The 15,376-nt window shown below is 33.0% G+C and overlaps 1 protein-coding gene across 4 annotated transcripts in view; it reads left to right on the forward strand.

Annotated features, from left to right (window-relative positions):
* LOC134529251 (uncharacterized) overlaps window positions 1–15,376 on the forward strand; it is a 1,084,551-nt gene that overhangs the window by 975,005 nt on the left and 94,170 nt on the right. For all 4 annotated transcript variants that reach the window (XM_063363151.1, XM_063363152.1, XM_063363154.1 and 1 more), the window contains one exon: window positions 1,750–1,956. In XM_063363151.1, coding sequence (XP_063219221.1) covers window positions 1,750–1,956 — 207 coding nt within the window. The remainder of the gene's footprint in view (window positions 1–1,749; window positions 1,957–15,376) is intronic.

Genomic DNA, 15,376 nt, shown 5'->3' on the forward strand with positions numbered 1-15,376 from the left:
AGGATGACCGAAAACACGCACGCACACTCACACGCACTTTTTGGCTGGTGGTTTGAATTAGAGAGTCTTGGTGGTTGTAGAGGGGTCGGCAGCGGTGTGAGGCACATCGGGCTTAGAGAGGGTGTAGACTTGGTCGACGTTAACTTAATGTTTAATAAATGCTTGACATGACAACAAGACATGGTATTACTACTGGGAAGTAAAATTTTATACACATAACATCCTGCTTTTTATCTACAGGCTGTTAATTTTTTTGGCAACACTTATAGACCTACATGGAAAATACACTTATGTGCTCTTTTAACATAGGCTTAGTAGATGAAATTCTTGATTTAATCGATAAAGTATTAGATAACCAGGCAGACAGTGGCACTGCATAAGACAAGTCCATTGAAGAAACTGACAGTTATGCCATGTAGATTCTGGAATTGCTGGACCTAGGCTGGCTTCTGTTTTTATGACCCAATGGAGGTTTGGGGTGGGAATTCCATGTGTGTGTTTGTTTTGAAGACCCCCATTTATTTTCATGTAGGTAACATACATGTGATAGTTGCCAAATTTATCAAGGCTTATACATGCAGCCAACTTTGACTACAAAGTTATCTGAAGGCATCATAGTTTACCCACCATCAAGCCACATCTCTGAGTAGTGGTTCAATTAGCTTTATTTACCCACTCACATTAGAAGGCATTGAGTATTTGGAATGTCTGCTCTTAGTGCAATATTTTGTGCAAGGGGTCTTTGTGATCTTCCCCTCTGAAAGGTGAATGTGATGTTGAGGGGCCTCATACAGAGGAAGCCGGTTGGTTGCATTGTGAATACTTGAATGCGAATTTTGTTAGCCTTGCGTGAACAGCTCCAGGCAGGTGTGATAAAATTGGATTGATTTTAATAGATTGTGCCTGAGTTAAGTTCAAACTTACAGGTTCATCACAAGTTAGGGGTCACCAGATGTTGTCTACACACTTGGAAATAGGATAAGGAAAGCGCTGATAATCTTTCATTGTGATTGGTAGCTTGTCGGGGGTTATTTACGTTCCCAATAAATGTGTGAGTAGTCCATCAGTGTTGCTGGAGTATATCCAGAGGTATGGAACGAGCTAGCAGTCAGTTCTCCTGATAAAAAGAGAGGTCGAAGCAAGCCAAGAAGGCTGCTGCCCAGAGGAATGAGTATAAGTGGCCCTCCTTGGATGCTATCGGGCTGTGAGTAGGGTAAGAGAGAACTAAGAAAGTTGATATACAGGAGTTGCTATCTGTAGTCCACTACACATTCCTACCAGTGAACATTGAGGCTGTGCATACAGGGACTTGTCAAAATTATGAATTCTACAGCAACCCCAGTCATTTGACCATATAATATTTATTTACTTGCAGAATAGCCGAAATTATAATTATGTACAGGATATTTTGTATAGGGACTGTAGATATCTTATAACTGTGAATCTGTTGGTAAACAAGTCCCTATGAATAATTACTCACATATTCTAAAGTTGGAGGAAATTAAGTACTCCATAGCTCAATGACCAAGAAAATCATCTTATACTTTTTCCACAACATGAAAATCCAAGTTTGACCATACCACTGATCAACCCCAAAATGATCTGATGGGAGGCATAATGTCGGTTACATTTTAAGCATGCCTCAAGGGTAAAATCTGTGTGGGATCATTGCATAATGGCTAGGGAAAACCTACAATTACCTTATTGGTATAGGAATATTGTTAATTCTGGAATACTGCTTCTTTTCAGCTGAAGACAGCGTAGAGACAGACTTGCAGGAATCGGTGACCAAGCGGGACGAGGAAAGAGAGGAGCCACTGGTGGTGAAGTCACCAGCAGAGCCCACGCGAGTAAAGTCTCCAGAGCAAATCATCATGAGATCTCCTGAACCCGTCAACTGGACTGTGCCTCTGGACACTGGCAAAACATTCACTGTTACTCAAAACATACATGATGGTGAGCTATAAAATTATATACTCTTCTTTCAAAATGTTATAATTTTTTATCCCACAATGATAAAACCACTGTCGGAATAAAATTAATTTGTTTCAGTTGGAAATTACAGTGCATAAATTTAATAACATAAATTTATGAGCCAAAATAGACACATATATTGTTAGCTGAAAGTAGGATACTTTTGAATATTATATACACATTCAACTTGCTAATGGAATATGCTGGTTTCAAAAACATGGGTGCCAATTACAGGTCATATTGTACATGATATACAGAAAATAAAACATTGTTGAACATAGTGTAGATTTAATTTCCCTGATTTTTAATTTCTTTTCATAGCTACAAATCACAGATGAAGTTCAAACACCAATTTTACAGCTCTCTAAATTGCCCGACATAAATACCACCAATTTATACTTATGGAGATATGTAAAATCATTGGTTAACAACTCTCCTGCTTCTGTTTAATACTTCAATAGTAGCTCGCAGTAACTGCATCACTTTATTAAACAGTTTAACACTATGACTACCGGCACCAGCTGACTATCTAGAACTACCACGAGGGGTCAATTTGACCCTTTTTAATTTTTATCTTAAAAAAATAAATTCCTAAATAGTTGTGACAACTTTATTGCAGAGCCAAGAAATATTGTACTGATTTAAGTTTTTCTTATCTAAAAAAATTACAAAACCAAATTAATGCACTATTTTTATTCACTTACAATTTGACAAGACACTAAATCCTGGATACATTTACACATATGCGATATTTACTTCAAATGAATTTACCACATCCAGGTTTCGTACATCCTGCAATATTTGCTTTTTATATTTTATTTCTGCAGGGACAGTATAACCACGATGGTTCAGTCACTAATATGACATAAAATTCGCCACATGAAATGTTTATTCCTAGTACTATCATAACCACACAATGTTTTTATACATTGCTGCGACACGAGTCATTGTTTTTTTCCTTCTGCATCAATTCATTATTGTACCAAAAATGACAATACTATTGTTCAACAAATTAAATAAAAACGTAATAGCAATGTTATTATTCAGCCTAAACATTACCAGTAAAAAAAATCATAACACTACTATTTTCAGAAAAACTTGACATATAAAATCCTATTTACATTTTACACAGATGAGGCGTTTACTCCCAACACATTTACCACACACTGGTTTTCTGCATGCAGCACAATTTGCCATTGTTTTGTTCTTTCTGCAGTTGCCACACTTCTTTCGCGATTTTCCTGTTTCTTCATCGCCCTTGCTAACAATATGTGGCTTGGTATTCTTGTTAGCCAGATAAGCCGCTCGTAGCTCTTCGCACAGCTCCAGGATAAATTTTCTTCTTTTGATTTTTCTTCCAGTTACTTCTTTGTACAGGATCCATGCATTGATACACGCCAAATCCAACACATTGAAAAAAACATGAACCGGCCAACGTCTTGATCCTGATTTGACAGAATATTTCCGCGCCATTATGTCCAGAACATAAACGCCAAATTTAGTGGCATTGTATTATTGGATGGTTTCAGGAGTCTTCTTTTCATTATCAGCAATGCTCACATTTGGATGGAGTGAGCTCATGAGGATCACATTTTTAATGACTTTCCCCTGATACACTGTAAGTGTTGTGTCCTTGTTCCTGTACACGTATGTTGTATGCAACTGTTGTTTGCAATTTTTACAGTAGGTGGCACCTCCTTCCTAGAGCGATTGACAGTGCAGACTAAACTGGTTTTCTTGTCCTTCAGTGCATGGCAGAGTTCTAGAGAAGTGAAGAAGTTGTCCGTTGTTACATTTCTGCCGCTCAGCAAATATGGTTCCAATAGGCGTAGAACTACGTAGGTGCCCAGTAGCTGATCACGGGGTCGGTCATCTTCTTTTCCAAGATACGGGAACCCGTTGACTAGATATTTAGAGTCGACATCTATTGCCAGTCAGAATTTGATCCCAAATTTATCTGGCTTATTGGCCATGTTGGGAAAAGCTGATCATCCACTGTGATGTTTATACCAGGCTTGTAGCATGCAATGCTATTTTGTATAAAGCCATTCCACACATGTGACACTAGTGCCAACTTATCAGTCCGTAAACGTTCACTACGTGTAACTCGATCATCAAAGCGGAGAAATCGCATTATTTCGCAAAATCTATTTCGCGACATGGTTTGGGTAAAGAATGTTGGTCCCCAGATGCTTGACCACAGTGCAGATAGCTCCAGACCTTTTGCTGCATAAGCCCCTCGAGCATAAATTATTGATATGAAAGATTCAAGTTCTACGATTGTGATGGTCCATGTATTATCATGTAATTTTCTGCGGGCTTCATTCTTAGTAGATGTCTTGATATGTAGATGTCTAGTGTCAGCAACAGTCTCCTCGCACTTAGCGGAGAATTATCCCTGATCTGTGGCTTAGCATGAAGTGTAGGACCATTATTTTCTTTTACTACATTTTGAGCTCCCCGTCTACTAAGAAGGATGTTCCCAAAGTCAATCACCTCCCACTCTGTTCCATCTCTAGAAACCTCACTGTGACCGACAGCAGGCCCTACATATACACACGGCACAGAACCTTGAGGTTGCATCCCTCGTACGAGTACCGATTCTGTCCCAGTACCTCGCAACACAGTCGCCGATTCAGGTGGCATCTTTTTCAGTGAAGAACACTTTGTTGGTTTCACACGTTGAAATGTTTTGCACCTACTGCTACATCTACTGTGGTTAGCCCATCGACTACTACACAATACCTGAGCATGATCATCTTGTGGGGCGAATTCAACACTTCCACTTCCATCTGAGAAGCTTGCTGCTCAGCTACCTGTTCATTTTCTCCTTGTGTTACTGAAGGAGTAGTAGCCCGTGATATTTTACGGACATCGGCGTCTTGTAGGATTTCCGATTCCACCTCTTTATCAGAATGTCTGTCACTATCGCTGTTCTGAGGTACATATTCTTCACCACTAGACAAATCATTATCACTTTTTTCACTGCCTGAGTTTGTTTCACAAATATCTTGAAAATATTGGAGTGCCTGATCTGTAGTTAGTCTTTGGCGACGATCCATCATACATTCAAACGATAGTACAATTACATAGAGTTTACCAAAAAACAATTACCTAAGACAATAATCAACTCTCTCTCAACTGCAAATGTAACAGACTAAAACGAAATACATTTCACGACCCGTCCACCAAAATTGATGAAAAAATAGAACAAATTTCAAGGGGAGGAGTAACTGGAAACTAGTAACACAGAAACTGTAGGTAGAGGAAGATAACTAATTGCTTTGTCATGTCAGAAAACCGCAACACACTGTAAGACGAGATGATAATTATCTTTGTAAAAAATATGTCTCACTAGTGACAGGAAAGGTGGAGTCAGATAACAATATCACAGGCCCTACGGAATGACGCTGCATGACCATGCACTGAGAGAGCAATTGTTTCCTTCGCAGATATTCCACACCAAATATCCTTTGGCCACATTATTCATCCTTAAAAAGAGTATTTTTTCTTAATAAGACATTACTAAAAATACTTATTTACTAATATGTACTTCTGTGGCATTTATTAATCACAAACTGAATACTTTTCTGCAGAGGTCAGTTTGACCCCTGTCGGTTTTTCTAGGTAAAATGAAAGTATTTGCTACGTTATTGGACAAAAATATTGTAATTAAATAGTTTTCGCATAAAACCTGAGTAACTCGATGTTCAAAAATTGTTAACAACATTATTTTAGGAAAAGTCACGAAAGGTCTGTTAATTTGAATCAGATATATAGATTTGGCATCATTTAAAAATATCGTAAGGGGTCAAAATGACCACCTTGGTAGTTCTAGTGTTAACCCTACAAAACAGCATGTAACATTATTTCCTTCCATTCTGGAACTGACACACAAACACCACACATACCAATCTAAGCTCAGTACCACAACAGTTTCCCAAGTTTATATTCTTTGGAAGCACATTGTGTAGTCATTCAAACACATTGAAATATGTCTACAGGGCTCTTTGATGCCTATGGTGCACATATTGAACATTTCTGTTGCAAGAGTTACACTTTGGGCAGTTACCATATCCAAGTGCCTAGCATATAAATTTAGTTTTCCACACAAAGGACATAGGGATATGTGTTTGAAAGGCAAATAATGGAAGGGAAGCTGAATAGTTATGTTTGCTAATGTTTTATTTACCATATATCATGTTCAGCACTCGTGTCTTGAAACTATCGGTATAAAAAAGTGAATCTTATGGTACGGATGCGTTGGTTACCAGTCAACATTCTCACTGATTTGTCAGTTTTCAATGTTATTAACATTGTATATGTGGCATTGTGATGTCACAGTAACACTAGAGGCTTGATTCAACACGTTCTGTTTCCATTACTCATTATGATCAAACTTGCCTGAAGGCTTAAGATCATAAACATAGCTTTTTATAGAAGTGAAATATTGGCATTTGGTATTTCGGAAAAAAAATAATTAAGGCCTTTGAAATGTAATACTATACTTGAATGCTAGAAATTATGTAAGTAGATAAGAGAACAAAATAAAATTTTCTATAACAAACTTTCTTTGTAAAAGCTTTTGGTATGGTATGCTGAATTGAAGAACTTGATTAGAGTTGGGCATATTTAAAGCCGTTTAGTGTTTGTTACCTCAATAATATAAGAAAAATGTCTAAGGCGAGAACTTGAGAGGTGGACAAAGGCTAGAAGAACTTACAGTACAAACAAACTTTTCCTGACATGGGGGATGAAAATATTAATGCAGCAATACATGCACAAACTTTGTAAGCACTATTGCTTTCTTAAGCTAAATATGCGTTCTGAAGAGGTAATATTAAAACTTGAAGTGAAAAATTTTCCATCATTATTCTGTTGTTTATCGCTGTAGCAAGACCTAAATAGTTCCCACTTATACACTATTTGACATTTAGAAGGTATACTAAAACAGTACAATCCTGTCCGTTTATTACATCCCTACCGACACAAACAGCTAAACATTCCATAAAGCTAAAGAAATTTTAGATTTTTATTTTGTCCTTAATAACACTTCCATTTTCAATACCTTTTGGGTAGCTTGAAAGGGGTATGTGAAGTACTACATACTAAGATAATCCAATGTAATCCTATCCTCACACAATTTTGTATCATAATCAAGTAGGTACCCTATAATTTTAGGTTCAAATTTGACACATGCTAGGTAATACCTGGAAGATTACACTTTTGCAGTTGAACTACTGATTATTTTAAGTGCAGAGAGCAATAATTCAGTATTAAACTCATAGTACTAACTGAAGTAACAATGAATAAATCATGAACATCGCAAATAGTACTAAAATTGAATACTAAAAAACAACATAAAATGAATAAATAACGATGACGAGAGCATGTCAAATTCTATTTCAAAATTACAATGCTTGCATATGAACTACGACAAAACCAGCTGGACCATTTTTACTTTGACATTTCCTGTAGTGTCCAAAATAATGTATAGCTGAAACAAGAAATATTCTAACAGAAGTGGCAGTCAAACTGATAGTTGCAGACTAGTAAAATATTTGAACTGACTTATCTAAAAGCTAAAGACTTCAGTGATTTTGCTACTTGTGTACTTGAGTGTTAGTATTTATGGCAGTTCATAAGAGGAGAAAGACCAACTCATATTCAAAATAAATGATTTTTTGCAAGGACAGATGCCTGTCATTGAGTGAACACAAGTACCCTTGCAATGTAATAATAAATATGTGTGGCTTGAAATACAGACAGGATATTACCCACCCAGTGAAAGACACGCTCATGTAGGCTTCAGAGACATCTGCCATGACCCGAAGAGTGACATTAACTGGAATTTGGCCAACTGCAACATTAGAATAACTGTTGCCTTGTATTGTAAACCCTTCATCTTTTTAAATTGGTATCCAAGCAACTATGCAATGGATGCTCGTCAACCACCACAGGGAATGTTCTGAATTCAGAAACTACCTGAAAATAAGTTAGTTTCTCCCAATTTTTTATTATGTTTTTAAGGGAAACAGAGGACAACAATTTCTACAGTAGAACATTATCTATTATCAGCATTTTTCTGGGTAATGCTAAAAATCTTTCTAAGTTAACATGGTATCATAATTTACCATTTTGTCCTAGAATCTATTGTTTTAATGACAGTGCAGTCAAATTATTCAGAAATACAAGAGTTTTACTTATGTTATTTTAACATATATAGTGATTTGATAGCATAGGGTGAATATCTTCATAATGTCTGGTTTATGTTTTAACATTGACTACACGATTGCTATTAACAAACTACATTTTCACTTTTAAAATATGTTATCAGATATGCCAGAACTGGCTTAGATTAAAGGATATACACACCTAACGACGGACAGGTCACCCAATAGCCAGAAAAAATATTATATTATGAACATGACCAAAAATATTATTTTCAACAGATTAAATTTAATTAAAATAATTTTATAGAATATATGTTAATGTTAAACACTGGTGTATATATATATAAACTTTATATTATATTAAACATAGCTAAAGAGAAAAAACACAGCCCAACAAAAAATTTACCTAGCATATTTTCAAATTTGTAACATATTATTTGTGTGATTCTTAAAACACATTTATAAACCATATTCTAGTCTAACTCTCTTGCAAAATGTATGTAACCATTTTGTCACATGGTTTATAGTTACCACATCAATATTTGAATTCCAATCAACTCAGTTGTATTGTGATATATTGAGAATATAAAATTACATATTCCTTCTTGTGTTACTCATTGTATCTTAGATGTTTTAAAAGAATGTTCATTATAAATTAAAAAAAATATTGTTATATTGTGAAGTTGTATGTTCCGTTGCTAAGACTTGAAGTAAGCAGAGTATAGTTGTGTTGAACAATCTGTTGGTGTTGCTGTTTCTAGTTAGTAACTTTAATTAAATGACCAAAAAGTTTATCTTTTTTTATCTCTCTAATATATTATTTAAATTAATCTGTATTTAACTCACTACCTAGTTTGTAATACTGGTTTTATTTTAATAATTGTCTTCCCATTTGCCAACAAAAAACCATATTTTTTTTAATAATTCAAAGCAAAAAAATTAATCAGTTTTCTACTTTTAGTAAATAATTCTGAAAGGCTTCTTATTTTTATACTTAATTTTGCATGAATAATATTTTGTTTAAAATAAAAAAAATTTATATATAAACAGTTGTAGTAAGTTCAATATTATGTTCATATATAGAAAGCATGTATATAATTAGCTTAATAAATAATATGTGATTATCATGGACGTATTGACCGATTTCCAGGTTATTCCGGGAAGTAAAAACTATAAAATTACATAATTTTTTATTAACATAAGAAAAAGAATTGTAACTTCACATACTTATTAAGTAAATTATTCATGTACTTGGTTATAATCTATCTGGAAAAATATCAAAATTGGCCAATTGCAGCTGTGACATAGTATTTGAAATTTCTCAATTATGAGGCAAGCAATTTTTATTTTTGTTGAAACAAATAGTTGACAAGCTATAGGAAATGCAAACTGTAACACACGACAAAAAGTACTCGAATTTAACGGAAGTGTCTCCATGGCAAAGTGATTTGAATGATCACCATTATAAATTTTTTCAAACTGTTATTACTGTAGTTTATGTCAATTTTTGTACCATACAATTTAATTAGCTTACATTGTGGTTATAATATATTGTTTTAGTTCTTGTTTTCAACAAGTAAAATTGTCAGTGTGATGTACGTTTTACCATAGAAATCAAAATATTTTTACTTGAGGGGTATCTTAAAAACTGCAAAGTAATGTGCTATTTTAATTATACTTGTTAATGCACACAATAATGAAAGATCAAGTTGTAAATTATATTTATGCATAAGGGGCTGAAGATGATGAACTGCCCAAGATTACAGTTGGAGCAAACCCATCTTGTTACCAACTTCATCCTTGGTCGCAGCTGAATGCTGCTAGTGGATGGAAATATGCAAGTGCATACATGTCACGAGTGACAGTATTTTAAAATTTACGTTATCATAGATTTAACGCCAACAATTTACACCTCTTTAAGTTTTTATCGGGAATTGTTTGGTTTCTCGATGCTCTAAGAACATGATTTAATTACCCTGGAGTTAGTGCCCAAATGAGGTGGTGAACAATATAAGAATTCACACTGAAAATGTTTTTAGTAGAGAAAAAAATTTCTGAATAGGCTACAGCAGAATCAAACAAATTATTAGATTTAATTTATCTTGTAAAAATGTTGTGTATTAAAGTAATGAACTTATAAACAAGAAAAACATTATCAAGATATAGATGGTGCCAGGTGTGAAATATCTGACTTAAAACCCAATCATAATAAAACAAGACCTAAGAAAAAAAAATTGAAAATTAAAAATTGTTGGTCAAACCATTTTTAAAAGGAGTGTAGAACACACAGGAATAATGGTGAAATATCTGTTTTATTCACTTAGTAACTGGACAGCTAGCCTAGTTTTACTTAGTAAGATTCGTGGTACTTCAGCAACAGACTCAACTAAGAGACAGGTCTTGAACAAGGCTTTATCCTGAAAAAATCTTGTGCAAACACAAGATTTAAGTGAATCAAGAACCTTAAATCATAATGAATGTAAGAAAAAAACTATAATTCAAGTTAAAATACTATTTTTAAAAATGTTACAATAAAACTATGAAAAACTTTTTCTGTATTACACATATTGATTGACATGTCAGCGCTATCCATTAACTACGCTTGTGGCAAATGAATATTGCCAAACTTCGCTCAAAATACAATACCTCTCTATGCTGCATTTGAAGTCTCTGAAGCATGCATGACACTGTTTTCTAAATGTTCGTTTTGTAAATTCATTATATAGAAATAACAACAATAAAAAATACCTAACATCACTATTAGAGACCTAAAAGTCAAGAAACATCTTCCAACATGGTGCCTTGAAGGTCATCTTAGTTATTATCTCATGCATGCCTTAGTCTTGTGAAAAGAAAATGTTTTACCATAGTATTAGAGGCTTACTTCCAAAGCAGCTGAATTTTTTTCGTAATGAAGCATATATTAAAAAATTATATGTGTCTTACAGTAACATGGTTTGATAAATATTTAAAAACTCTCATTATTTTAATGAAAACTTCTTCAACTTAAAAACAGAGTGATAACAAAAATGGCAAGATTTGGTTGGTTTTGTTTGCAAATAATAAACAACAATAAATTTACAACGTCTTGGCAATTCATGAATTTCATCGCTTAGTAATTGAAGCTGTATGGACAAAAATAAACACTGCACAAACAATTCTTGAATACTTCAATATATATATCTATATATATCTATATCTATACATATATATATAGATATATATAGATATAGATATATATATATATGTATACATATATATATTCCTCGCAAAAAGAACCTGAACATGTTTTTTTTGTCTTTAAAGCTCTTGAAGCTAAGTTTGTAAGTTTTCAACGTAATTTACAAAAACGTGCTTGGTGACTTCAGTGTGTGTGGTTTTCACAGTAATAAATGTGCATAAGTGCATGTCCCATAACTCAAATTCAAGCCGTGAAGAGTTGATAGGCCAGTAAATTATGGTTCTAAATCCAAAAACCAAAATTATAAAAATTCTGAATTTTTGAGTAAAGGGCATTTTTTTCTAAAGATTTTTAATTCCCACCCTGCATCAAATGAAAAGATACTTTGACTAAAAATATTTGCTTTACAATCCTGAATAACCCTACTGTTTATAACTGTTATAAATAATATTAAATATGTAATACTTTTAAGGCAAAATTTGTTTGAACAACTTAACTATATAAAAAATGTTTAATCTTGTAAATTTAACTAGCTATACAGTAAAAAAAAATACTTTCAAACATATGAAGTTATTTGAAAAACTGGCTAATGAAAGCAAATAACTTACTTTGTTACCAAAATTATAATTTTTTCCATTGTGAATAGTCAAAGCTACCTGATTAACAATTGTTGCCGCGTATGTCCTGCAAATAATTTTTTCACCCCAAAAGTATAGCAGGTGCGGTTTTATTTTGAATGTTTATCAATAGTTATGTTATTTATTTACAATTGCATATTAAGAATCTTTAGTCACAGTATCTAATAATATGGTGCGGAGTGCGGATTTTAACACTTAAGAAAATAAATCCCTTTAACTCGAAAAGTATGCCACTTTTTGAATTTATATTTTAGGATTAGGAACCATTATTAATTGGCCTATTGGCTTGATGTTGAGTTACAGGACATCTTGTATAAAACTTAAAGCGCAGGCTTTGATTAAATTTACCTATGTTTTGTGTATCATAATATAACTACTCACAATCTTTTTAATTGCTTGTTGAACAAAATTATTAGATCTGCTAGTTTAAGAATATTAATGCTTCATGCCCTTTAAATTAACATAAAACTAGATGTATTAAAAATAGAGAAAATATTTTCCTCTTTTTTAAAAAATTTTTTATTCATGGTGACTTTTGTAGTACCTTCAATACTATTTATGTTCATAACTGAGCCTTTTTTCATAATATTTTGATGGAGATATTATATTCTTCTAACTTACACACATTGAAATCTAAAAAAAAATCATAAGTTTGACTAATGTAATAAGAATGGTTTTTATCATGGCTTTTTTTTAGAATTTAAGAAACATAGTATGTCTCATATCTCTAGTTAAAAAATACTATTCTGAAAAGTCATTAAAAATAAAGCACAATAAAAACACTTTGGCATCATGTTAAATTACTAGAAAAAGTAACAACAATTATAGTTTACTGTCGGCGCTAACAGATTTTCTCAGTATTCTTTTAAATTTTTTTTGACTGGGGTTTGTTTTGAAGTGTTTCGTACCTACGTGGGTTTTGAACTTTAAGAAATTAATAATTTTCATAATACCGCTTAGTTAAATATAACCACTCATCCTACAGAAATAAAGGTTATTCTTGAAATGCTGTTGAGAAATGTTAATAAATTTTTTAAAAATGTGGAAAATCATTAAATATATTATTCGTTTAATAAATAACATATACACTGAGATTATTAACACATGAAAATTGCAAAAACAACCATCTTCAGTTTGATTTCAAAAATTGCTTTTCAATTTAATTTCAGAAGTCACAAAGTTCAACTGAATTGAATGCAATATTGAAATATGTGCATCAGACCTCTTGTGTTGGTTTGAACAACAGTTTCTATTAACCGTTGTGCTCATTAAGGGCCTGCAGCCAAGTTTTTGACAGCACAGTTACTTTTTATTAATATCAAATTAATACGAACATGCGAACTTCTAAACATAAGACATCAGATTTAGAAGAAAATATGCGTGCTTTACACATTTTGACTATCCCTAACCATATAAAATTATCTAAAATAGTGACTTTTGGTAAATGCGTTAAATTGAATGACATTAATGGTGTTTATAAAATCAATAAATATACTTTTGTGCTGTCCTAAAGACACAGTTTAAAAACCATTTTTTGTTTTCTTAGAAATTAGGTCTACCTAACGTAGTCACTGCTAAATTATTAAACGTGGGTGTTCAAATTTCTATTTTGTGATTTAAAAAATTAAAGCTTTTAACTATATCCACAAAATTGCAGATCTTATTAAATTAAATTACCTACAGAAATTTAAAATCAATAGGAATTAAAAATAAAAATGACATCATCTTAGCCTGACTATTCTTAACCCTCAACTACAGTAAGCTTAAAGACACAGAGATGGAACATTTTTTAGAGCATTCTAGCTAGTCTGAACATTTTGAAGGTGACTTTTGACGGTCTTTCCTGTCGAAAAATAGACAAATTTTAATTCTAAGACACCTGTTGTAACTGATGAGTCATAAGGACAAATAATTTTATATGTTAATGCCTTTTCCACTAATAAAAAACACTTAGCGAAATTCTAAAATAGTTTAGATTACCTGCCGGTATAGTAATCATTAAATGTCCGTTTGGACTATCTTTACTAAATAGTCTACATACAAAACTTTCAAGCATAAAAGCATAATATTCTACACTAAGGCCTAAGGGAGTATAAAAAACCCCAAGGTGAGTAAATTATATAATAGTTACTTGTGAAGAAATTGTTTTTTACTAAAACAATTTTAAAAAATTATTTTATTAGAGTATTCTTTAATAAGTACATGCAATCTGCATACATACTCCAAACAATATTTAATGTGCCAGATGCTTTTACTGGAGCTTTTCCAATTTATTGATGTCATTGAGCAGATTTCACAGTTGTATCTTCATGGTCACTTATAAAAGAATCTATGCATTTGATTTTTAAAGAGACTGATGGTTATATAATGATCAGGAGTTTATTTCAGATAAATATACAACATACCTGTAAAACAGATAAGTTCAAAGACCAGATAAACACATGCAATTTGTTCTGCGTGTGCAATGAAACACACCATGCTCGTTCTCTGAAAAATGTACACACGGTAATTATTACTACTGTATTAAGTACAGCTGAAATGCTACCAATAGAAACGCGACCCTGGAAACTGCTTTCTGCAAGAGACAGGTGACGAGTCTGAGCACAGTTCAAAATGTGCTCTTCCCCAATGTTATACTTGCTTAGGTGATGACATCAATCTGTTGTACACATGTACAGACAGCTCTGAAAATGTGCACAAATTCATTCTACACAACATTATGCTGCAAACCGCAGTTTTAAATCATTGAGTAAATGACACCCAAGCTTACTTGTAATGCAACTGGGAATAAAATAACATTGCATATGACAAACCTACAAATGCAATTTTTTCATATCATTTTCAGAAACTGGGATTTTACTTTCACTTTTTCTCTTCCATGGCAGCCGGTGCTGTCTGTTAGTAGTAAAGCTTATTGTTTACAACACTTCAGTCAAAAGTTCTATTTTGATTCGAGCCTATGAAAAGCAAATTCATGCAGCTTTGATGTTATGTATGCCTACCCAGCAACTATCATTCCTTAACATCTTACCAACCAATGATTCTATCCTAATATATTTAATCACAAATAGTCACGTTCATTGTGGTATCATAAGCTTTAAATAAACATATACTGCACAAGTCTTTCTTTTATTAAAAACACAACTCTAAAACATTTTGGTTTGGTCACAACATAGTTGCATTTCCACATTTAATATATTAAATACCAACTAGGGATCTTCAACTATCTTAGCGATATAATGCCAACCTAAATACATAACATATCTTTGTACACTATACATTTTTTAGTATGTTTGGTAATCGTGTAACTCTCATTCAATTTCAAAGAGTATTGCTATTTTTTTCACTGCCGACAGTCATTTCCCAATTAAAATGCAATCCTGTTTTCGGATTCTTCTACACCTGTGGAA

The sequence above is a fragment of the Bacillus rossius genome, chromosome 2 (genome assembly GCF_032445375.1).
Source record: "Bacillus rossius redtenbacheri isolate Brsri chromosome 2, Brsri_v3, whole genome shotgun sequence".
Taxonomy (NCBI): Eukaryota; Metazoa; Arthropoda; class Insecta; order Phasmatodea; family Bacillidae; genus Bacillus; species Bacillus rossius.